General features: G+C 45.0%; 8 protein-coding genes across 8 annotated transcripts; 5 read left to right on the forward strand and 3 right to left on the reverse strand.

Annotated features, from left to right (window-relative positions):
- Nucleotides 1-1226: 1226 nt before the first annotated feature.
- On the forward strand, nt 1227-2596 carry N7495_008576 (tryptophan--tRNA ligase WRS1; the record flags this gene model as incomplete). The annotated part of the gene is made up of 2 exons (XM_057211227.1): nt 1227-1618; nt 1681-2596. The coding sequence occupies 2 exons, from the start codon at nt 1227-1229 to the stop codon at nt 2594-2596; spliced, it is 1308 nt and encodes a 435-aa protein (XP_057060770.1).
- A 188-nt stretch (nt 2597-2784) lies between these two features.
- N7495_008577 (Aminotransferase class IV) lies at nt 2785-3588 on the reverse strand (the record flags this gene model as incomplete). The annotated part of the gene is made up of 1 exon (XM_057211228.1): nt 2785-3588. One exon carries the CDS (start codon nt 3586-3588, stop codon nt 2785-2787), a length of 804 nt encoding a protein of 267 aa, XP_057060771.1.
- Nucleotides 3589-4046: 458 nt separating this feature from the next.
- tom70 (putative mitochondrial outer membrane translocase receptor (TOM70)) lies at nt 4047-6163 on the forward strand (the record flags this gene model as incomplete). The annotated part of the gene is made up of 5 exons (XM_057211229.1): nt 4047-4356; nt 4414-4499; nt 4559-5330; nt 5386-5859; nt 5919-6163. The coding sequence occupies 5 exons, from the start codon at nt 4047-4049 to the stop codon at nt 6161-6163; spliced, it is 1887 nt and encodes a 628-aa protein (XP_057060772.1).
- A 1054-nt stretch (nt 6164-7217) lies between these two features.
- N7495_008579 (FHA domain protein) lies at nt 7218-9062 on the forward strand (the record flags this gene model as incomplete). The annotated part of the gene is made up of 4 exons (XM_057211230.1): nt 7218-7254; nt 7321-7541; nt 7600-7732; nt 7807-9062. The coding sequence occupies 4 exons, from the start codon at nt 7218-7220 to the stop codon at nt 9060-9062; spliced, it is 1647 nt and encodes a 548-aa protein (XP_057060773.1).
- A 1817-nt stretch (nt 9063-10879) lies between these two features.
- N7495_008580 (Aminoglycoside phosphotransferase) lies at nt 10880-11770 on the forward strand (the record flags this gene model as incomplete). Its single annotated transcript, XM_057211231.1, has 2 exons — nt 10880-10963; nt 11018-11770. 2 exons carry the CDS (start codon nt 10880-10882, stop codon nt 11768-11770), a joined length of 837 nt encoding a protein of 278 aa, XP_057060774.1.
- Nucleotides 11771-15459: 3689 nt separating this feature from the next.
- On the forward strand, nt 15460-15894 carry N7495_008581 (uncharacterized protein; the record flags this gene model as incomplete). Its single annotated transcript, XM_057211232.1, has 1 exon — nt 15460-15894. One exon carries the CDS (start codon nt 15460-15462, stop codon nt 15892-15894), a length of 435 nt encoding a protein of 144 aa, XP_057060775.1.
- Nucleotides 15895-16748: 854 nt separating this feature from the next.
- Nucleotides 16749-17303, reverse strand: N7495_008582 (glutathione S-transferase family protein; the record flags this gene model as incomplete). Its single annotated transcript, XM_057211233.1, has 1 exon — nt 16749-17303. One exon carries the CDS (start codon nt 17301-17303, stop codon nt 16749-16751), a length of 555 nt encoding a protein of 184 aa, XP_057060776.1.
- A 304-nt stretch (nt 17304-17607) lies between these two features.
- Nucleotides 17608-20942, reverse strand: N7495_008583 (fungal specific transcription factor domain-containing protein; the record flags this gene model as incomplete). Its single annotated transcript, XM_057211234.1, has 8 exons — nt 17608-17983; nt 18033-18207; nt 18267-18601; nt 18690-18710; nt 18767-18878; nt 18935-18968; nt 19020-19937; nt 20673-20942. 8 exons carry the CDS (start codon nt 20940-20942, stop codon nt 17608-17610), a joined length of 2241 nt encoding a protein of 746 aa, XP_057060777.1.
- Between the last annotated feature and the right edge of the window lie 1953 nt (nt 20943-22895).

Genomic DNA, 22895 nt, shown 5'->3' on the forward strand with positions numbered 1-22895 from the left:
AGCATTTCCTCAATATGTCTTACTTCCGTCGAGGAGTTCATACCAGCATCATCATTTGGGGCTGTGATTTCGAAGATTATGACAAGATATCTGCTCATATAAACGGAGGATACTAGATGATGTAAGCAATGTTATTTAATACGACTAGTTAACTAACAATAATTATACCTACGTACTCATGATATAGGAATCTTCTCTAATTTTTTCAATTTTAAAGAAATTGCGAACTAATATGTGGTGACGAAAAGTCGAAAAGGACACACCGTCATAATTGAAGGCAATACCGAAGAGCTACCATGGCGATTGAAGAATTTTCCTCAATTCTTAGACTGAATCCGTAAGGGTTAGAGTCCAATGCGGTTGGGCTACCGTAAACAAGAGAAGAACTATTATGAGAAGGCTACCAGAGGATGGAGGTGTGGGTGTGGTATCCCATAGGGCTCAATTCCACTAGGGTAAATTGGGGACAAGAACAACTCTTGAACTCCTTCAAGAGTCCAAAGACCTCAGAGAGTTAAATACATCAGGAAGTGGCAAATCTCTAACTAGCTTATCCGGGGAACCCCTGCTTCCCTGACAGCTGGTTCAGCCAGCTTATGTAGAGAGTCCATTGCCTCTCTCAGCCTTCTTGCAACCCACGCCGTTACAAATATACTCCGCCAAAGACGTTAACACAACTTGAAAGAAGCCAACAGAAGATTACTAAACATATTCCTCTACAAGATCTTACACCAAAGATTCAAAGAGGTTTCAAATATCTTACTCATCATGCTCAATTGATCCAAGAAAGATGTCGAGTTCTTGAACATATGGTTGAAAAAATGCAGGAGAAACGGGCGCCACTTTTACATACATAATATCACATGAGACTTGGCACGTCAACCTTGTAGGATGTCCTCTAGCACCGTGACAGCTGACATGTTTACATCAGCTACATGAACATAAGCCATGTATGGTAATATGGCAAAGAATATTGTGATGCATGATCCGACTTTAGGCCGAACTGAGCCAAATGGTGAACTTTATTCGCGGGGAAGCAATATCACGTGATATTACATATCTTAACCAATCATGACTCATTGGGTCATTCAAGAGGGGCAGAGTCGAGAAATTCCCATTGTCTTGAGTCAACCCCACGACAAAGTATGCTATAACTATTCTTGCCACTTGTTGATTTTTCTCCGTGACTGACCTCAATCCTAAACAGCTCTCGTACATCGCCTACCATGGCGGACCAATCAGCCCAACCCCCAGCGATCGACGCCCTCAGCCTTACTGAAAATGTTCCTGAGACAAAGGTCACTGGCCAGATTGTCACTCCTTTTGATGTTTCTGGTGGTGTGGATGAGACAGGCAAATTGCTGCCTGTAGACTACGACAAACTGGTCCGAGAATTTGGAGCCACTCCTCTCACATCCGATGTCCTCGAACGCTTCGAGAAAGTGACTGGCCACCGCCCACATCGTTTCATGCGCCGGAGCATTGTGTTCAGCCACCGTGAACTGAACAAGATCCTGGACCGGCATGAGAAGGGCCAACCGTTCTACCTCTACACTGGTCGTGGCCCGAGTAGTGATAGTATGCACGTGGGACACACAGTTCCATTCGAATTCACCAAGTATGTAAACATCAAAGCTCTACACGTCAATTGCAATGCTAACCGCATTTTTACCTGTAAAGATGGTTGCAGGATGTTTTTGATGTACCCCTGGTGATCATGATGACCGATGACGAGAAATACATGCACTCTGCGAAGATTGAGATCGACGACGTCAAGCGCTACACCAAACTTAATGCCAAGGATATCATTGCTGTTGGCTTTGACATGAAGAAGACGTTCATTTTCAGCGACTTCGACTTTGTTGGAGGTGCCTTCTACGAGAACATCTGCAGACTGGCCAAGCGTATCACCATCAACCAGGTTCGGGGTACATTTGGCTTCAATGACAGCAACAATATCGGCGAGTTCCACTTTTGCGCCACTCAATCTGCCACTGCATTTGCGACCAGTTTCCCCCAAATCTTCGGCACTGACAGGAAGAAGGTGTCCTCGATTCCTTGTTTGATCCCTTGTGCTATCGACCAAGATCCTTACTTCCGACAATGCCGTGAACACGCCGAGAAAATGAAGTATAAGAAGCCCTCACTCATTCACTCAATTTTCCTCCCTGCTCTCCAGGGACCCGGCTCCAAGATGTCCGCTAGTATCGATTCCTCTGCTATTTTCATGAGCGATACTCCCAACAAGATCAAGAACAAGATTAACAAGCACGCCTTCTCGGGTGGCCAAGAAACCGCCGAGCTTCAACGCGAGTTGGGTGGTAACCCCAAGGTCGACGTGCCCTTCCAGTACTTGACCTTCTTCCTTGAGGATGATGAAGAGCTTGAGCGTATCCGTGTTGCCTACACGAAGGGCGAAATGATGACCGGCGAGCTGAAGCAGCGTTGCATCGCTGAGCTGCAGGAATATGTCAAGGGTTTCCAGGAGCGTCGGGCTCAGGTCACTGACGAGATTGTGGCCGAGTACATGCGCCCACGTCCTCTCGAGTGGAAGGGAAACCCCAACCCAGCTGTGGCTGAGAAAGAAAAGAAATAGTAATCTTGGAAAATGAAAATTTCAATATTGACATTGTTCATAGCTTGCGTTCTTAATCACGAATTGATGGCATTGCACTTTTCTGTCTTATACGTGAATAGTGGTGCTAAAAAGATAGGAGATCGCGAAACCTCTGGTGTGAAGCTATGACTGTTTTGTATATGTTTCAGATCGTGGCCTGGGATTGGTCATGACTTTAAGATAATGATACCGCGAAAGAATCCACGGACGCCGTTGCTAAGCCAACACTCTTCGCCATCCACAAGCTCGGCCCTTGTAATGGCATTTTCCACACAGAATCCTTGAGTCAATGCATATCTTCTAGTTGTGCCTGCATTGCCGCCACATCTCAGTGGAGGCGTAATCCAACATTGTTCGGAATTAATTGTATGTTCGCCAGCGCGTGGTCGAAAATATGGAGTAGTGATACTCCCTTCGGCGATCTCTCCTTCGGGATTAACGATCAGAACTTCAGACGTTTCAGCCAGGGACATTATCCCCACGCGTAATCGAGCAGCTTTATAGTCATCCCGGGCAGTAGTTTTGTGTGTGGTGAAGCCAGAAGGTATAATGGACGTTGTATCAACGTACACCCGCCATGGCGGTGTTTCTATACTTGCACGAGTAGCGGGGATTAATAAATTCTTAGGATCAATTGCAGCAGTTGGGTTTACGTCGATTGAGCCCTTGCCGTTGGAGTCCACAGCAACTCTCAACCGCCACGGCTTATCTCTGTCCAGAATTGACCCATCAAGGAAGCGCTCGAAGCTGCTTGAATCCTGCTGTAGCCATTTTAATGCTTTATCCCATTGAAAGTAATGCGCAGCAGCTATGAGTCGATCACGATGGTGGGTCAAAAGGTAGTAGGGTGAGGACAGCGGTTCTGGGTAGCCACTGAAATAGACTGTGGCTACCCTCGGAAGGCCAGGATCGTAGCGTAGCGATGAAATAATCTCAAACGACTGCCGATCTTCCGATAATGGAACGGACATTATTAGGGACATTCAATGGCTCGTTACTCGTATCGTCACTTCAGTTGGGTAGCTTTGTCGCGCGCTTTGAAACCCAGACAGTGATGATGGAACAGATGATCAAAGTAGAAGCCTCAATTGGAATATCAGTTAATCTCGACCTCTTCTTTGACTTCCTTCAAGCATTCCAGATGTGTGTGTGTGTGTAATGGTAAAATTAAGGTGGAGACCTGCGGCAGAGTTAACTGACGCGTGCGTGATTGGCCGGTGCTGGATCATCGAACTCTTGACTTTTCCTCCTAAGCTTCCATCATTTCTCCCTATATTTCACTTACCGCTTCTGGCGTAAAGGACCGGTTGGTTCCCCCATCATACCTTCCTACGATTATATTGATTTTCTTCATCCGATACTGATTTTACAAGCTAGCGCAGAATCAGGACTGTAATATCATCGGCCACCTGCGTCCGATTTCATCATCATGTCGAGCGAGTCACCATTACGCACACCTATCCAGAATGTAGTTCTGGATACTACAAAACTTTCCACTTCATCGACAGCATCAGTCTGGGATCGCATTACCGGCTGGGCTTCTGAAAACAAGGCCCTCGTCTACACCATTGCCGGTGTCGCCGTTGTTGTGACCAGCGCCGGTGTTGTCTACTACCTGAACGATTCCAGCAAGCCTGCCTCTAGCAAGCCTTCTACACCCAAAAAGAGCAAGAGTCAGCGACGAAAAGAAAAGAAGAAGGCTGAGGAGGAAAAAAAGAAGGCCGCTTCAGTGCAGGATGGTTCGTGATCGTTAGCATCATATGATGACTGAGTCGTGACTAACGTTAATCCTACAGAGTCTACTCCTAAGAAGGCCGTAGAGGAGCCATCTGAGGATATCCCAGAGGTCGATGAGACAACTGTGCCACAGTTGTCTGAAGAAGTGTGTTCCCCAATGAAACAGTCTGTTCGTGGCGGAAGTTACTAACAACATCATATTAGACTCGCAAGGAGTATGCCTCCAAGCTAAAGTTGGCCGGTAACAAGGCTTACGGCTCCAAAGACTACAACAAGGCCATTGATCTGTATGGCAGGGCCATTATCTGCAAGCCCGACCCCGTTTTCTACTCGAATCGCGCCGCTTGCTATAACGTTTTGTCGGAATGGGAGAAGGTTGTTGAGGACACCACCGCCGCACTGGCAATGGACAGTGAATACGTCAAGGCTCTCAATCGCCGAGCTATCGCATACGAGCACCTCGGCAAATTCAGCGAGGCTCTTCTCGACTTCACTGCCAGCTGCATTATCGACGGTTTCTCCAACGACGTCAGCCGCACCTCCCTCGAGCGTCTCCTGAAGAAGATCGCCGAACTGAAGAGCAAAGCTATCCTGGAGTCCCGGAACAAGAAGCTACCCAGTGCTACCTTTGTTTCGAATTACCTGCAAAGCTTCCGTCCCCGTCCTTTGCCCGAGGGACTGGAGGAGTCTGTTGAGCTGAGCGAGGACTCAGGTAAAGGTCTTTTGCGCAAGGGTCTGATTGCTATGGATCTGAAGACTGGCGAAGGCTACGAAGAGGCTGCCGCTTCATTCGAGAAGTCTCTTGAAGCCGGTGACCTTGACGAGTTCGAGGCTCTGGCTCTGAACATGCGGGCCACCTTCACATACCTTGCTGGCAATGCCACTAGCGCGCTTGAGGACCTCAACAAGAGTATTGAGATCCAACCATCCCTTGTTCAGAGCTACATCAAGCGTGCTAGCTTGCATCTTGAGCTTGGTAAGACTCAAATTCAATCCCTTTCTTGACAATTTTATTGACTGTTTATCATTAGGCAACAAGGACGCCGCCGCTGATGACTTTGAGCTTGCCATTACCAATGACAAGGATGACCCTGATATTTACTACCACCGCGCACAGCTTCACTTCATCCTCGGCGAGTTCGCCGAGGCCGCCAAGGACTATCAAAAGTCCATCGATCTTGACCGATCATTCATCTTCTCTCACATTCAACTTGGTGTAACTCAGTACAAGATGGGATCAGTTGCGTCAGCAATGGCCACTTTCCGCCGATCAGTCAAGAACTTTGAGGATGTGCCCGATGTGTACAACTACTACGGTGAGCTTCTGCTCGACCAGCAGAACTATGCCGAGGCCATTGAGAAGTTTGACAAGGCTGTTGAGATGGAGAAGGCTAGCAAGCCCATGGGCATCAATGTCTTGCCGCTGATCAACAAAGCTCTTGCCCTGTTCCAGTTCAAGCATGACTTCCAAGAGGCCGAGAATTTGTGTCAGAAGGCTCTCATTAGTAAGTTTTTGTCTATAATATGTAAGCTGCAATTCATAAAACTAATTACCCTTCTCCAGTCGATCCCGAGTGTGATATTGCCGTCGGCACCATGGCTCAGCTGCTCTTGCAGCAAGGCAAGGTCTCACAGGCCTTGAAGTACTTTGAACGGGCAGCTGAGCTTGCTCGCACTGAGGCTGAGATAATCAACGCCATCTCCTACGCCGAGGCTACCCGCACCCAGTTAGAGGTTCAAGAGAAGTATCCCCAACTGGCTGCCCGTCTGAATGCCATGGGTGGTATGGCTCCTGGTGCACCCATGTAAAAGCCTTGTTGTTGCTTATTAGTTCCCCTTGTTCAATAATCCTACCCTCTCCCATGTTCCTTTTCATCTTCACTTCGATCTTCGTCTCCTGGAAAACGGAGTCGAGGTCATATGTCTTAACTATCCCCTTTCATTCCGGGACTTTCTTAGAACTCCTCTTGTCCAAGTGTTTAGGCTGTTTCTTTTCCTCTTCCTGTAATTAGTATCCCCGTCAAATATTCCCCTTTCCCCCACTTTTTGATGATCATGTTGAGCCTGGGGCTGAGGATAAGATATCCGGGTTGTTTGGGGCCAGATGCTGTAACCGATTACAGAGACAGCGATTAATCTGTGTACTATAGAGGTGAATATGAGAGTTCTTGATCAAGCAATATACCTCAAAAATAAATGTGAAAACATCGTGTTTAGTAGTTGTACATAATGTACATAATATAGTACGGCTTGTCACGGGGTATGGGGCACATGATCCCCGGATCGATAGGCTCCACTCAAACTTAAGTCCGCTTTGATAAGGAAGTGCCTGCCCCACTTTCTGCTTACTACAAGGACTATACCCTCCATCTCTACTTCTCTGCTTCTCTTTTTACTTCCTCCTTTATCATCTCCTTCCTAACCCTTTCTGTTCTTGACAAAGAACTTCATTTCCATTGCTTCCGAGCCTAGTTTCGTTGCTGATACACCCAGGTAGGTTTGACCCAAGGTTAGAAGTCTTACCTGCGTCTGATTCATCATCCTACCCCTCTTCCTTTCGTTCTACACCTTATTACCTTCCACTTACTTCACTTCACTTTTCTCACTTTCATCACCCCACTACTACTTCGGCTTTCTTTGATCTCTCTTATCTCTGACAAACTTCCAGGGGCTCCAGCTTCTCCGCCAATACACCCAGTTAGTCACTCATTAATCTGCATCTTTCTTTCACCCCCCTACTGTACTCCTGATTCCTGCCAACTTTCCAGTTCCCCATTCCACTCCAACTCATACTGACTCGAATATCACATCCAATAGGAACCTTTCTCTTTTAACATCCTCCGGCGTAAGCTTAAACTCAGATATGGAGGATCCTACCGACACGGAGGGTCGTCATGACAGTATGTTTTGTTTGAAGATTCGCCCCCTACAACTTGTTACCGATATCTGACATACTGTAAATATAGAGATTACCTTGACTCTTCATGAGATCAGCTCTGAATACTCTGGCTCTTTTGGCCCTCGCATCATCAACCTCTTCGGCATTGATAACGTGGCTATTGGACGAGCCTCAAAGCGTGGGGGCAAAGACCGTATGCCAGCTGCACACAATGCATGGTTCGATTGTCGAGTTATGTCCCGTGACCATGCGATGGTGGGCATACGTCAGGCCGGATTTAAGAGCCCAGTGAGATCCCCTTCCACCCGTTTAAGAGTTTAGTTTATATGCTGATTATGTTCCACAGGTTCCTGTGCTTTATGATACTGATTCTACCCATGGAACTTGGTTGAATGGCCGTAAGCTTGCCCCTGGCGAGATAGTGGAATTGTCAAACGATGATGTTGTCAAATTTGGCGTTGACATTCAACGCGGTGAAGGTATGCGTCCCTCTTTTCTAGGGTCTCATTTCTTCTTTTTTTCCGGACTTTTTGTCGGTTAATATAAGAACCAGATCAATTTTTCGCTCTCAGTGCTCGCTGTACAATCGAGGAGGGACGTAATGCCCCGGTTGTGAACGATGTTCCAATCATCCGAAGCACCTCCACCAACACATTCTGTGTCCCTGATGATAGCGATATCGAGGACGATCCAGATCAAACTATTAGCCTTCCTAACAGCCGGGCCATGGATATGTCGACCGACGGAGATTATCGCCTTCCTACTGGCTTGCTCGACACTATCGTTTCATTCGAGCAACTGGCACAGGGACCCATAGACAAGACAGAGGAGCGGTCTATCGGTTTAGATGAGTCTAATAATCACTCGATCAAGGATATATCTTCCTCGGAGGAAGACTCCGAAGAGGCCGAACTTTATCGCGAGGATTATTTGACCGAGGCGGTTCAACAGCACCTTGGCCTCGTTGATACTTTCGCGTCCGCGATTGGCAGCGAAGATGAAAGCGAAGACGACGCCTGGTCCCTCAGCTCTGGAGCCAGCTCTGATAACGACACTAATATCTCCCACTCCGACTGGGACTCTGATTCTGGCTCCGATGTCGTTGATGACACTGATGTCAATCCCGAGGAAGTTATTAAAATTTCTTCCATCGATCCGCGTTTGTTGATGAGCCAACACAATGGCCGTGCTCATGCGCATCACCAATCAGAGCCATTTGAAATTAATCACCCTGAAATTCCAAAGAACCAGATGACGTCTACCCCTGAGTTGGCCCCGATGACTGACCGTATGGTTCAGAAGGACTCTCCCGATTCTTCCTTGCCGTCTTCGGTGGCTGGCAGTATGGTTCTGGCTCAGAAGGTTTCTCCCGATTCTCACCTCCCGTCGCCCACAAAATCCGATCCTTACTATGATGGGCCCTTTTCACGCAAGGATCTGCCTCGCGATGCTGTCGTGGATTTCCATGATTTCTGTCTTTCTTTGCCGACACCACCTATGAGTGTCCAAAAGCGCAAGGCTTCTGAGATGGATTGTGCTGAGATGACCGAAACGCTGGATTTGACCTCTGAAGAAACAGGATCTTTGTCTCCTATCTTTTCAGAGCAGACCCAGTCTCAGTTGGTTGAGGTTGAACGTCCTGTGAAGCGAGCCAAATTTTCTCGTGTGGCATTTGATAGAATAGCTAAGGTTGCTATCGCCGGAACAGAGGCAGCCGCTACTGCTCGCCCCTATGCCATTGGTGCTGTGGTTGGTACTATTACCACCATTGCTACTCTTGCAGCTCTGCCTGCGGGGTTGTTTGAGTGAGGGAGCACATGTCTCTGACTTTGCTTTCGGGCGCCTTACGTTTTGGGTGAAAACGTTATTTCATTCCTTTCATTCAGTGTGCGAGCCACAACCTCCACAATATTCCACGTCAGATCCTCGCGGATGGTGGAACCCGACTCAGGAGTTATTGGATCTTGGAGTTATCCGGTGGCTAACATTTTACTATGCGTTACATTTTATTTATCTGTTCCTTTTCCTTGATTCCCTTGCCCTTGAGATTGTGGTTTATATCCATATTGCCATCAAGGAATATTCCCTTCAACATTTGCTTAAGACATCTCGACGAATTATGGCGTCTGAGAAAGCCCTGGAGGCTCTAGTAATCAACTAGAATGAAATCCATAATTTCACAAAATTTGTACAATTCAACCATGTTCACAGTCAGACTAACTTTCTAAGGTATAAAAAACCATGGTCGCCGCATGACTACAAATCCTCCTCAGGACTGAACTCTTTGCTGTCATGTACCGCTCTTTGTCAGCAGTCTCATTTCAAACTGTGCTTGATGTCATGACATCGGCTTCGGGGATCTATAGCCATCTGCTTTACTTTCAATTGGAGGTGGTCCCCGTTATTGCGAACATTCACCGAAATTCAATAGAAAAGGGTACATACCTAGGTACTTATGTACCATATTTCCTCTGCCAGGTGGGGCTTTCCTATTTCAGGTGCCGCCGCTTTTATGACGAACTACGGAGTAGTTTGAAATCACTTCCAAATCACTTCCAAAATTTTATTGATGACTTGTGGTATTTATTCATCTTTCATTTCTACGTCCTCTATAGAACTTGCTTGTATACGAAAGGAAATTCTTTTTTTTAAATATTACTGGATGTCATTCAGTCTTCTCCCAAGATCATTATTGATCGAGCTAGGTAATCAACAACACCGCCTGAATCAACCCTAAACCCATACACCACTTCCACTCTTTAATTCCTTATTATTTCTTCATTTCTAATTTTATAAGAGATACATGTATCAAAATTAAATTTATCTACCTAGGTACATGAGTACCACAATTAAATCTTTAAATATTCGATTCACAATCTTGAAAAAAATACCTCGGGAGGTATTTGACAAGATCTTATAAGATGAATATACCTGTTCAGATAATATACCTAGTATAAAGTTGATGTATTGAGTACGGCTGGTAATTTCTCACCTTTTCTTTAATAACTAAATTCTATACTATGTCATGAAGAGCCTGGATGATAATGAAAGGCTATAACCATGATATGTATTAGTTTGAGAATGATGTAGTAGGCGTGATCAAAATTGATGATTTTGGTGTGCCCGTAGCAATTTTCAAGGCTCAATCAGCCAATCGTCATTCAATTTTCTGCTTATTAATAAATGGAGCCTCTAAAATAATAGACTATACCGATTTCGGTTATTCAATACCTTCATGCTCTTCTCACAACAAATATTTTGAAAAAACTCATTTCAATGCCCCTCAACTCTTCCACCGGTTCCAGCTCTTTAAAGAAGATTGGCTTCAATGCTCAGACTCGTGTCGATGAGCGAAAGATCGGCTGGCAACTCGTTTTGAAGCGCGGCGTCCAATTGGGAGTCACCCAGTATCACCGGATCTCGAAGATGTTGACCAGATACATATGTATTTTATACTCCTGGCTCTTAAGCCTCGTCTCTAAGGCTTCTAGTATCTTCTGATCCACCATAAACTGGCAGACACAGCTCTACAAGAAAGCAGTTAAGCCACCCATCGCGTCCATTCTGATCTTTTCCCAGGATTCTTTCATCGGAGTCCCAATGATCGTCTTCTTGGTAGGCATTTTATGTTTACGGCTATAGCTGCCCTATTTTGGGCTATTCTGTGGGTTTCAACCCTTGCCCCATTAGTAACCTCTTACCAAAAGAAAGTAAGATACCCTCTCTTAAAACTTACTTTACGATTTACTAACGGTTCCTTTTAGAATTTGGAGAAGTTTCCCCTTGATGGCCTTGACATCTCCCTAGTTACAGATGAAACCTTGACCGAACTCTTTGATACAGCACCCGTTCTTCATGACTACCAGGGAACTCGGATTGTGCGCTTATCACAAACGTTGATTCTTAAAGGAGGGGACAATTCATCGCCTGGTGAAGCTAGAATTCTTGAGATCATCGCTCAGGCTGGCAAATCGATCGCAGTACCTAAAGTCCATCGCGTGTTAAAGTTCGAAAAATGCTTTTATGGGTATAAATGCCTCATTGTGATGAATTTTGTGAGTGGAAGCTCAGTTGAGGATTGCTGGGAAGACCTAAGTCAGAGTGAACGCAAGGATGTCATCTCTCAAATCGCTTCGAGCCTCGACAATTTACACTCTATCTCTCTACCAGAGCAGGTGCCAGAACCTATTATACCGGGCCCAATAGGTCCTTATTCATGTTTTGCCCGTGGTCCTTTCTTTATTGATGCAGGAAGCGGCCCATTTACCTCAACAGAGGAACTCGAGGCTTGGTTCAATCGACGACTTGAGATCACCCAGAATTTTAAACAAGCACCACTTGACTCCCAACCATTTCGTTTCAACAAACTAGTTCTTACACATTTGGATATTGTGCCTTGCAACTTGATTCGAGATTTAAATGGAAAAGTCTGGCTGATCGACTGGGGGTTTTCTGGGATATATCCAGAAGGATTCGAATTTGCGTCAATCCATTTACGGAGATATCGTGCACCATAGTTTACGGATATGCTTCTAGATCTGATTCCTGCATACAAAGACCTTTCGAAACAATTGCTAGGGATCCGATACGCGTTGACTACCGCCCAGTGGATCGATTATGATTGGGACAGGGAATAGTACTCCAAATGTATTGACCAAGCATACAATAGGCAGCCGATTTTGAATCTTACTGTAAAATTACTTACTTTCTCTGACAAATGTTAAAAATTAATCTTAGAGATTTGTAGACCGATCTAGGATCCTAGGACTCCAGGATAATAGGCCTACTAAAAGAGGTAAAACTCTACAAATTATCTCTAGTAAGTCAGAGCTAGCTTCTATGAATAATCTCGGCGGAAGCCAACGGTAGGACTCCTTGATAATTGGCTCACCAAAAGAAATTGAGCTCTCCGGGAAACTATCGTAGTAGGTCAGGGCTAGCTCCTAGGAACAAGCTCTGTGAAAGCCAATGGTTTCCACCTTATAGTATTTTCTAAGCACTAGCGTATATTCAATTGCTGATAGTAGCATTAAGGTCTTTTTGCTCTTATTGGCGAGGTAACTTGTTATTTGCGCTCCCTCATATCATGAAGAATAGTCCCTCTGATCTAGCACGAAGCAATATTGGAAATCGTGTGTAAATTCGTCTAATGCCCAGGCTAAATGAAGTGCTTCCTAGGAGCTTGGATCCCGAGATAAGAGTTGACAGATCAATCAAATAAAATGCGTAGTAAGATTACCCCCTGAACAGGAGTGTGGCTCCTAGGATGAATGTCCATTCTTGTGAAACCCGACATTTATTGATGGGATAATGTAAACAACCACTCACCGAGTGCTCCTTGAGTGTCATATGATACTCAGTGAGCAGATCAGTGTGCTTATATAATGCTCAGACACGTGCTTAGTTCTACTCAGTGAGCAAAGCAGCGAGGAGGTGAGCAGTAATACAGAAGAAGAACGCCAAGAACTGGCAGAGAGAAAACGGTACATAGGTAGGTACTTTGGTACTGGACTCTTCTCTGATAGTCAATTTCAATAGTCTATAGCTTGATGTTGATGTAGACCAACCCCTGTCAGAACTATTGGGATTCACCTCCAATACGTGGAGAATCCGAATCTCCGGTTTTTGTCTATACTAAAATGCCCGGGCATCAGAGGCCAAATCAGATTGATTATTCAACCCAATGTTTTAATTAAATCAAAAGATTCAAGAGTTACATTTGAATTTCGTGAATTGGACTGCATAGATCCTTGAAACCCCATGTCAGCTGACGAGTCAATTTTCCCATTGACATCTGGAACAACTAATCATCCATTGTCAAAGTGCACACCCGTCCAGCGTCGACCAGCGAACAGGAAAATTCCTAGCTTCATTTCCACCTTTGGGGCTTTCAAGTGAAGTACTAGATCGTCCATCACGCATGTTGCCGCCCAAGTACGAAAATATAATCACAGCCCGCGTTGAAATCCTGGGCTTTGGCGCATGATGCAGGCGACCGCTCTCTCCACTCCCAACTTCGAACAGGTTGAACAGATCCAAGGGCTTCATTTTTTCCCTCTTATCGAGTATTCACCTTGCTGCTTAATGCAGGACTCGCTTTACACTTCCGCCACTTCGGGCACATTTTCAAGTGCTGACTGACTAACGACTGGATGGCTGCACTTATACAAGACAATTTCACCTTTCAGTTGTGTTTATGAATGGCTTTTAACCTTAACGCGTGTTGGGGATCCCTTGTTTCCATCTTGACCAGGATGAGCCCTCGACATGGGTAGCACTTCCTTGCAGCCCTATCCTGGAGCGAGATGGTTCATTTGGACTCCCAAGGAAAATAAATGTGGTTGCTTGACGGCTACCTGCTTGTCGCATCACCCCGCGATACTTCACACAGTTTCATTAGGCGATTCTGTAAAGTTACGATTGGCTACGCAATCTACATTTTCGACGTGTCTCTCGCTTTCTCATTCGTTGATCATATTGGTATATTTTCTTTTTCTCAATATGCAAAGCCGCATGATAATCCACATTATGATATGAACCAGGGGAATCTTCTCTTGCAACCTTGGATCCGAACTAGCATGCACCAAGATAGCTCACTGTCACGTCCGTTTGTTCCGGACCTGGAATTGATATTAACACCATGATTTTCATCTTAAAGGTCATACTGCTGCTCTACATTAATCTTCAGTGTGACAGGAATGGTCCATTAGTCCAAACAAAGCTTGAAGTTGATATAGTTTCTGCTTCAATCTAATCTGCCTTGTCAACATGCATATGATTATGTATATATCAATGCGAATGCATGTAACCCCGCTCCATTCAGGCGGGATGCAAATACTGCCTTGTCCGAACCTGGAAGGTCTTTGCTCTATCTGAGCTCTCGACTATGAAAAACTGGCTAAGCCATTTACACCCCTCAGATAGATCATCCTCGCATGGTTCTATGCAGTCATCCGTGGATGGAATTCTCCATTCAGCTCGGCTCGGTACCTAGATACCAGGTCTGATGCCCATCTGATGCCCATTATTCCCCTCATATGTGTCCATTGAGCCCCTCTTTCTGCATTGATGAGGCAGTCTTTTCCGCATATTGGTACCTAATGACCCTAGTCATGATTGGTAACACAAACTTGAGGGTGGCTGCCATGCGACTCAGATTTATTTTCCGCGCAGGCAACACCAATTCCGGACTGGATGACGCCCCGTCCAGCATTTGGTCTGATTCTGATTCGTAGTCACTGAATTGATCCTGTTCAATGATCCTTGCGTATTCCTCGAGCTTTTTCTGCTTGAAACTACTTGTCGAACTGCCGCACGACCCGGGACAGCGTTACAATCCACTTCTATGGTATCAACTATAGAGCTCAATCGGCCCTGTTGTGAACGAGGGGAAAAGAAATTCACACAATACGACTAAATACGGCCCATCGACTAGTTTCTTTCCAATATGGTCTTTGTATCCTAGAAACACGGGCTCGTAGTCAGCTTAGTCCCCATCCTCATACATTGTTGCCCGCGTACTCCGATGCAACTTTGGGGGCACACATGCCAAGCTAGACCCAACATGGTGCATGCACAGTTCTTTCAATTTGCGATACTAGATCTACATCTTACCTTATTGGCAGATCGCTAGGAAATATGCCGCCTGGAGCCGAAATGACCGAACTTCCGCCATTGAACAGTACAATAGGTTCTCCTTTGCTGCACATAAATCTCGCCCGTTGAAAAATGTCTTATTGATCAAGATTAGCAGACTTGTGATTAAGATTTCTCCGGATCTATTTCTATTTTTCGTGGCGAAGGTAACATTTGACTTCAGTTGTCGTGTGCCACCAGACCTCTCTCGTGTATAAGACTCAACCCTCCTAGGCCACGCTTTCCCGGGCTCATTATACTTTGGTCTGGGCAGGATTCTGCTCTGGATATCGGGCTCCATACACTGCGTTCTGTCCTAGGTTCCCTTTGTTCCGATTTTGGCTCTACAAAGGGCCAGATTGATAAAGCGCCGTCTTTCCTGCAATTGAACATCGGGTTGATACAACAATACCACGGAAAAGCTACATTTCTGCCTACCAGTCTAGAACAGCCATCCTTGCAACATCTCCCAGGCCAGCACATTGCATACATAATCACCGCCACCCCCACTACAGCCCACAATGACCACCTCTAATCTGACCATTCTCAACCTGGACCCAGGTCATATATCATGCATTGGCGGCCGCACAGTCATGACATGCCGCAGCTGCGCCGGAAATGCCCCAAGGTCTGTTTGTCTCCTCCAGCCATACATATTTTACAGAAATTGATTAAGCCCTTTCACAGAAGCGCAGTTTGCTCAAGCTGCGATGGCCGAGGCTTCAACATCTTCATTTGCACACACTGCAATCCAGCCGTTGTGGCAGCTGCCGCTCGATCTAGTGCTAGTACCACTGCATCCTCGGCGTCAGATACAGCAAATAACACCCCGGGCTCTTCGGCCCCGTCTTCCCCTGGTTCATTGAGTAGGAGTCCTTCTGTCTCCTACGCCTCGTCTTCACATGCAGATCCTAGTTCAAGGGCATCTCGGTCTTGGAAACGGTATGGTGATGGGCGTGATGGGACGAGTTGTGGACAGGTTGAAATGAATACCCGCAATCTATGAAACTATTCTATCATTGTGACTGGCTTTGACACCTCTTTTGCATGCTTCTGTCGCCTGGTGTGGCCTATAGCTGTTTTTATACACTTTCTTTTCTTGTTATTTCATTTCTCATTTCTTTATTTTATTTTTGAGCCTTGTGGTTGCACTTGCTGCTTCTTCGCTTTTTGTACATGGATTTCTTTCTGCTTTTCTCCCGACTAGCTTGCGTCGATTATTCGTTTCATCTTCAATATCTATTTTATAAATGAGGTTTTGTTATTGGGAAACGACTCGGATGATACTTCGTGATACCTTGGAACCTTGGAATTGATACCAACAATTACGTCAGCTTCAAATGTCACCTTTGGAGGGCTGCTTTCTCCAAACAGAACCCAAGAATCGTTTCAATTGCAGTGAAAAATCGAAATGATAAATTATGCGGGCTTTGTAAAAAAAATAGTAGAGAAAAACAGCTGGAAAGTATTTTCGAGAGCAATTTTATATACCTCGGCTATTTCGAACCTGGTGACGTCTTCAAGGTTTTATACTATGTTCTTGAATCATTGTCGGAGCTGCCCAGGTGGTCTGATTTCAAACTCAGATTGCATATTCATTTCTCATTTCGACTTTGATGTACATTCTAGCGTTCTGTTTTACAGTAGAGAAATCTAACTCGCATACCTGAGTAGTATAAATTGGCGCGACCATCTTACTGCGCGAGTCCTGCCTTGACAATATCAAAGAGCTCCGCCGTCTGACCCAACAGTGGCACAAAATCATCGCCCTCGCAGATCTTGATAGCCTTTCGATAAGCCGGACGCTCACCAACGCGCTGCAAATAAGCCAGCAGATGCTTATGTTTCTCAGTATCATAATCAGGAGTAACAATGAAGCCGCGGATGGTGGTTAAAGAGAGAAAATATCATAATATCAGCCGCGGTCAGCTCTTTTCCGGCAATAAAAGCTCCCGTCTCTGCCAATCTGGCATCGATCATGGCGTAGATACTGTGCGCCCTCTGCTCAAGGTACTTCAGGATCGGGGAGTCGGGGTCGCACTTCGAGGCCCGGGTCATCATGATACTTATCCACAGTGGTTGAAATGAGCCATTGGCAAAATGGTACCATTCAATGAAATGCGGGTAGTCGGCGTCCTTGGGTGTAAGTGCTAAACGCCCGTTGCCGTGGACGGCAATGAGATAATCGATGATTGCGCCTGACTCGGTCAGAACTACTCTGGAATTGGTGACTGGGGATGGGTCATCTTCGATAACCGGTGCGGTGCCAGCAGGATGTAGGTCTTTAAGTGATTTCGGAGCGAATATGGGATCTCTTTTGTGATGGACAAAGTTGTAGTCCAGGCCGAGCTCTTCTGCGAGCCAAATGATGCGCTCAGATTGGGACAATCCCAAGTGATGAAGAGTCAATGGCATTATTACTGAGTAGGTAGTTGAGGGTAGATGACAATTGAAGGGGGAAATGTTATCAGAGATCCTCGTTTCAATTATAAGTATTTCCCCACTTTTACTTCCAGGGCTCGTTCGGCATAATTTTGTCCGAGCCGACGACCATCATAAGATATTGCCCCATTACTCGGAGTCCGGAGATGAACTGGCATGTCCACACCGAAAAATTCAGGATTTAAGGCCAAAAAGAAGCCTTTGAAAACTCCGAAGTGTCAGCAACAAGACCCACCCACCAGTCCCAAATAGGAATGTATTCTCCGCAATATTAAATTTATCCATCCAGCATTGGTAGCTCTCCAATATCGTTGAAAAGCCGGGCAATTCCCTCGAGAGAATAGTCTGGGAACCCGAACCCATAAGCCCACTCTGGGATTTCAACTGCAGTCCGTCCAGACCCTGGCTCGGCTGTGACCGCTTGACTGCCATCAGCTGGTTGCTGCGCACTTGCTGCCTTAAATTCTCGAAGGTATTGCCGAATGATTTCCATTGATTTACGAGCAACAACAGACTCATTCATCGCTTCTAGTACCTCAATACCCATTTCTACAGAGCGGAAAAGCGGCATTGTTTCTGAGCATATTCCGATTTTGGACATTGGAAGGAGAAGTGTTGACGTTGCAAACATCACGTATGTTGTGTTGTACCACCTATTAATTAGTGAGTAGATGTTTGAAGAATCTTTCAATGGCAACGTACCAGTATCTGAAAAATGTATGTACTCGAAATATATCATGAATTACTTGGATGGTATTTATGGCGGATTCCAAGCACCTATTTATGGCTTCCTGGAGCTCACTAGGAGGATGTCGAAGTTTCCGTGTGAAATGACTCAAGAATGGTCGAAAAAGGAGCATTTTCACGTTATAATATCCTGGAAGAAATTCATTAGCACTCATACCATGTAATCATGAACGTCGGGATGAGGCTCACTGATTCCCAGCACTAGACGTTGTCTTTTGGCCCATTTCGGGTCATGAAGTGCGCTGCGAGATGTTCTGTAACCACCTATGTCTGGTCTTATCTTCTCCGGAAGCCTTGCGAGCCATCTATCCATTTCTATCTCAATCTGAAGAGCCAGGTGCAGCTTCTCTTGTAGTGTGATGCGGAGATGGTAGATCTGCACCGACACACGACGGGTAATCTGTGCGAAGTCAATCATCCATGGAATGATGGCAAATTCCGAATCATCTCGAGCTGGGATTGCTCGGTTATGATATTCATCCATTCCCAGTGTGTCGGGTCGTCCGATTGAGAAGCTCATTTCTCTGCGTTGGGATCAGTGAATGCCAAGTCGTAAGATAAAGCAGAAATCCTTCTTGTTTAGAATAGAAAATAGCCTCATAATATGCTTACATTTCAAGTGAAAATAAGCCCCTAAAATGAATTGTTGAGAAAATGGCGTTCCAAAGTCGAGCCGGGATTTGACATACCACCACGTTTTCGAGATCCAGCTCGAGCGTTGGTCTTTTGGAGAGCGTACATCTCGGTTAAAGCCAGCAGAGAGGCAGGTACGCACTGCCAGGCCAAGATAAATATAGGCCACTAAAATATTGTCAGCATGGCCAAGCCTGGGTATATTTCAACCTTAGAATACTCACAATTCGGATTAAGTTCATTTTGACAAATCTTGGCCTATAATAAGAAGGGTTAGATTTTATTATGGATGTCAAAACTACCACATACCATTAAATAAAGACATTGAACTGTCTCAAGGTCATTCGAGAAGATCAGATGGTTCAAGCGAGCTTGGGCTTCACCGAACAGCTTTCGACCCCATTCAAATCGCCCGAGGCCAGCCAGTGTATCCTCATTCCATACGCTCACCAAAGATCCAACAGATAAAACACTCATATACAGGGCCACAAAGCTAATCTCTGGAGTGTGATCCCGATTGTACCATAGCTTATTAGCTTGCACATAAAACTCCTCTTTATCGATAAATGGATGAATAAAGTGAATATTTTCGAAATACCCATCAATAAAAACATGTGCCACATCAAAGTAGTAGTTTTTCTGGTCTTTCTCGGTCAAATGATTCTGGCCAGCGGCTGGTGAGAAGCTCGGATTATGTAACGTTGAGATCAAGGAAAAATCCCCCATATCAAGGATTCGCTCCTCGTGAATTTGCGACTGTCGCATTTTCTTCAGACGACCAAGAAACGCTGCTGATGAGGTGCTGCCATGAAACTCGATTCCATTAGTATGGCGGTTCAGCTCGTTTATTTCGTTGTCAACACTTTCAACCTCTTCTTGGTGACTACTGGGTAACTCTACTATCTCCCTGGGGGTTGAGTCTGGTCGTGGCATAGATCGTGGTGTAGTTGCAATCCCTAAAGAATCGGGGTGCCGCGCCACTGTCATCTTCTGTGACTGTGGAGATGCAGAAGCGTAAGCCTCGAATATGCGCAGCTTTGAACTTAATTCTTCAACCTTCTTCTCCAGTTCAGCAACATAGCTATTTTTTTCTGTCAGTTTAATTTCATGTGGAGTGCCATGATTGCTAGAAGTCTTTCCGTGGATGATTAGATAGTAGATACCTTGCAGATCGACCAATCTCGCGTTCTCGATAATTCCTCTGAAAGACGCAATCCAAATTGCTCTCTGGAAAAGCGTTAGTGAATTTGTCATTAGATTTAAAAGAAGGACCTTAATAGCAAGATAAATCTACTTTTGCAGTTTGAACATGGATATTTCTCGTCGCACTTGTACTTCTTCGCTCTACAGCGATCGCAAGCCTGCGCAGCACGTGGCCTCTTGGCTCGTTTTGCAGACGGATTCTGGTCATCTTCAAGGGTTGACCTCGATAACTTTTTCATTATGACGATGTCAAAAAGAAATCTGGGGAAGCGGAGAAGTCAGAAGACAGACAACGAGATCCGGGAAATTTCGGCTTCAACTTAAGGACGTTTGTTTCTCTGAAATCCCCACGTGATTGGCTTCCTTTGAGCTCCACAATTTTAGTTTAAAGAGTTTAATTTGCCATGTGGAAAAAAAATAATATCTATTATCAAAATTGAGTTTCAAGATTATAGACTCTAGTAGCAGCTATCGACGGTGGAGTCGTTCCAAAGACATCTCCACAACGCGCCGGTGGAATAATTCGACGTGTTCCACTCTGGAGCTTGGTCAGGCAGCACAACCCCTTCGAAAGGCTGACCTAACTTGTGAATGAGGGACTCGATACCATCGCCATCACGATTCACAAAATGAGTGGATCCTAAAATATCGACTCTCAAAGACAAGTGAGAATGCCTTCCCAGCAGGAACCACAACCGTCTCGCCCTCCCTCCAAGCTGACCTTGAGAATACCTTTCATAACGCAAAGCAGTGATCAACCTTCTCAAAAGTCATGTACTGAGCGAACAAATTCTCGCCATACTTGTTCGATGACTCGATACTAGATATTGCGCAAACACCGTTGCTTTGCTTGGTTGTCACAAAAGGTCTGGATAACACTCCACCCGCCATCCATCGGGGCCCGGTATTAGGGCGTAAGTAGCCCTCGTGGTCATCGGGCAACTTCTCGTCATCGCTATTCCAATACCCAACACCTGGGGGCTCGTAATGAGGTTGGAACACGACATCATGCTTGCCCTTTACCGCCATGACCTTCGGAGCAGTAAAGATGTTAAATCGCGGTCATCGTTCTCGGGAACCAAGATTCCTTTATATGGCTCTGCGATATAGCGGAAGACGTCCACCCAGTCGCCAGGGATTATGAGGCCTCGAATCTCGGTATGAGGCCCGATTATCTAAGGGTTGTGTATAAATTCCGCATACCTGGGTGGGCAAAGAGAATTGATACCTAGGTGAGGGTTGATATAGTTTCTCTGTAAAAATACAGAGAAGCCAATTTTGAATTTAAATATAGTCCAAAAGCTAAGACAGCTAGGTTGGAAATTTTCATACAAAAAGATTTTTTCTAGAAGCCTAGGCCAAGACATGCTATCCAATTGCAGCTAATAGGAAATTGGCGTGATAATTTCTCACGTCGCGAATGACAGTTGACCTAGTTTTGAGAATATAAAGATGATATAATGACAAATCAGAATTATACTACATATAAAACTGTCTATCCTTCACTCAAGATAGTCGCTGCTTTTTGAGCTTTATACTCCAGTACACCTGTATGGATCCGTATGACCTTTCTGGGAATTCTTCTGCAAATATATTAGTCACATCCGGGGCTGAGATCTTTTTTAACTTCACCAATAGATCATCTTCTTCTTTTGATCATGGTAAACCCGTGTCGAGTGTGTAAAGTGTGAAATCAATGCCGGTTAGCTCATCCGTATAGTTTCCCATATTGAATAGCGTAACATCAGACTAATTACTCAAAGACTGCGCAAGAGCACCCGGGAAGAATATTTTCAGCAGTACGAAGCACACACAGTCATAGTGATGAATCCGATGACTGATTTAATCACAAAAGCCTGAAATGCTCCACCTTGGTCACGGCACCTCGTGCCGCACTTCTCACACACGTTGGAGTCACTCATAACATGGTTGGCATTTGGTAGTTTTTCCTTTATTTTCTGATGAAAAGAGAGAAATAGAAAAATTTGGTTGGGTTAAACTTGGAATAGTGTACGATAGATACGCAAGGATCTGTGTTTATATTCAGATTCTTACCTAGGTAGTTGAAAAATGGAACAAAAGAAGAAAAGAGTGGATATCGAGAAAGAATCGGACATCGCGTCCCGCACTACGAAGTAGTCACTTATTGCTGCTGTGGCAGGCAGTCAGCCCATTTAATACTTACTGTCTTTAACCTGAATCGGCTCGCGAAGGACCTTAACGCCAGCAGATGGATGGTGAAGCCCAGTTCAGCTTCATTAATAAGTTAAAAATTAAAAAAAAAAAAAACAATAAATTTAGTGTTGTTTCACTGGAGCCGAAGCTCCCACCTATTCACGCTTAAGTACTTTTTATAGTAATAGAACGTGCATTTTCTGTAAAGTGCGAATACTATTAGGCCCACTTCAAAACTTCCGAAACTTCCGGATAATATGTATTTCGAAATGAAGTGGAGCAGTATTAGAACCTTTCAGAGCAGGACGGGCGTCACTGTGGCAGCTGCAGCAGTATTCACTACAGTAGAAATCGTATTGAAAATACCTCTTCATTAAAAATCATATTCACCGACAATAAATATCCACTCCTCGGGGATGACTTGATATAGACTAGTCAACGCGATTGAAGCGGGTATCAGAATAGCCTAATAATACACAAGTACTAATCCAAAATATATCAATTGATGTAATTATCGCGTAATAATTAGAGGTTCCATCTTAAGGGAAGAAAGAAAAAGAAGAGAAAAAAACATATAAGGATTGGTCTCTATTAATTAGTAAACCTGCCGAGAAACAATGTATTGGTTTAACACTGTTGGAAAATATGGAGCATCTCTATAACGTGGAGAAGCTTCATTATTTAGCCAATAATATCCCACTGATGTGGCCATTCATTCCAATTCGCATTCATTATTATCAAACATATCGTCCTACCTCTCGGCGAGACTCCTGTTCGTTTCGGTCAGTTTATTTGGCCGAATAACGA

Source organism: Penicillium taxi (assembly GCF_028828555.1).
Source record: "Penicillium taxi strain IBT 34144 chromosome Unknown utg000005l_segment0_segment0, whole genome shotgun sequence".
NCBI classification, from domain to species: domain Eukaryota; kingdom Fungi; phylum Ascomycota; class Eurotiomycetes; order Eurotiales; family Aspergillaceae; genus Penicillium; species Penicillium taxi.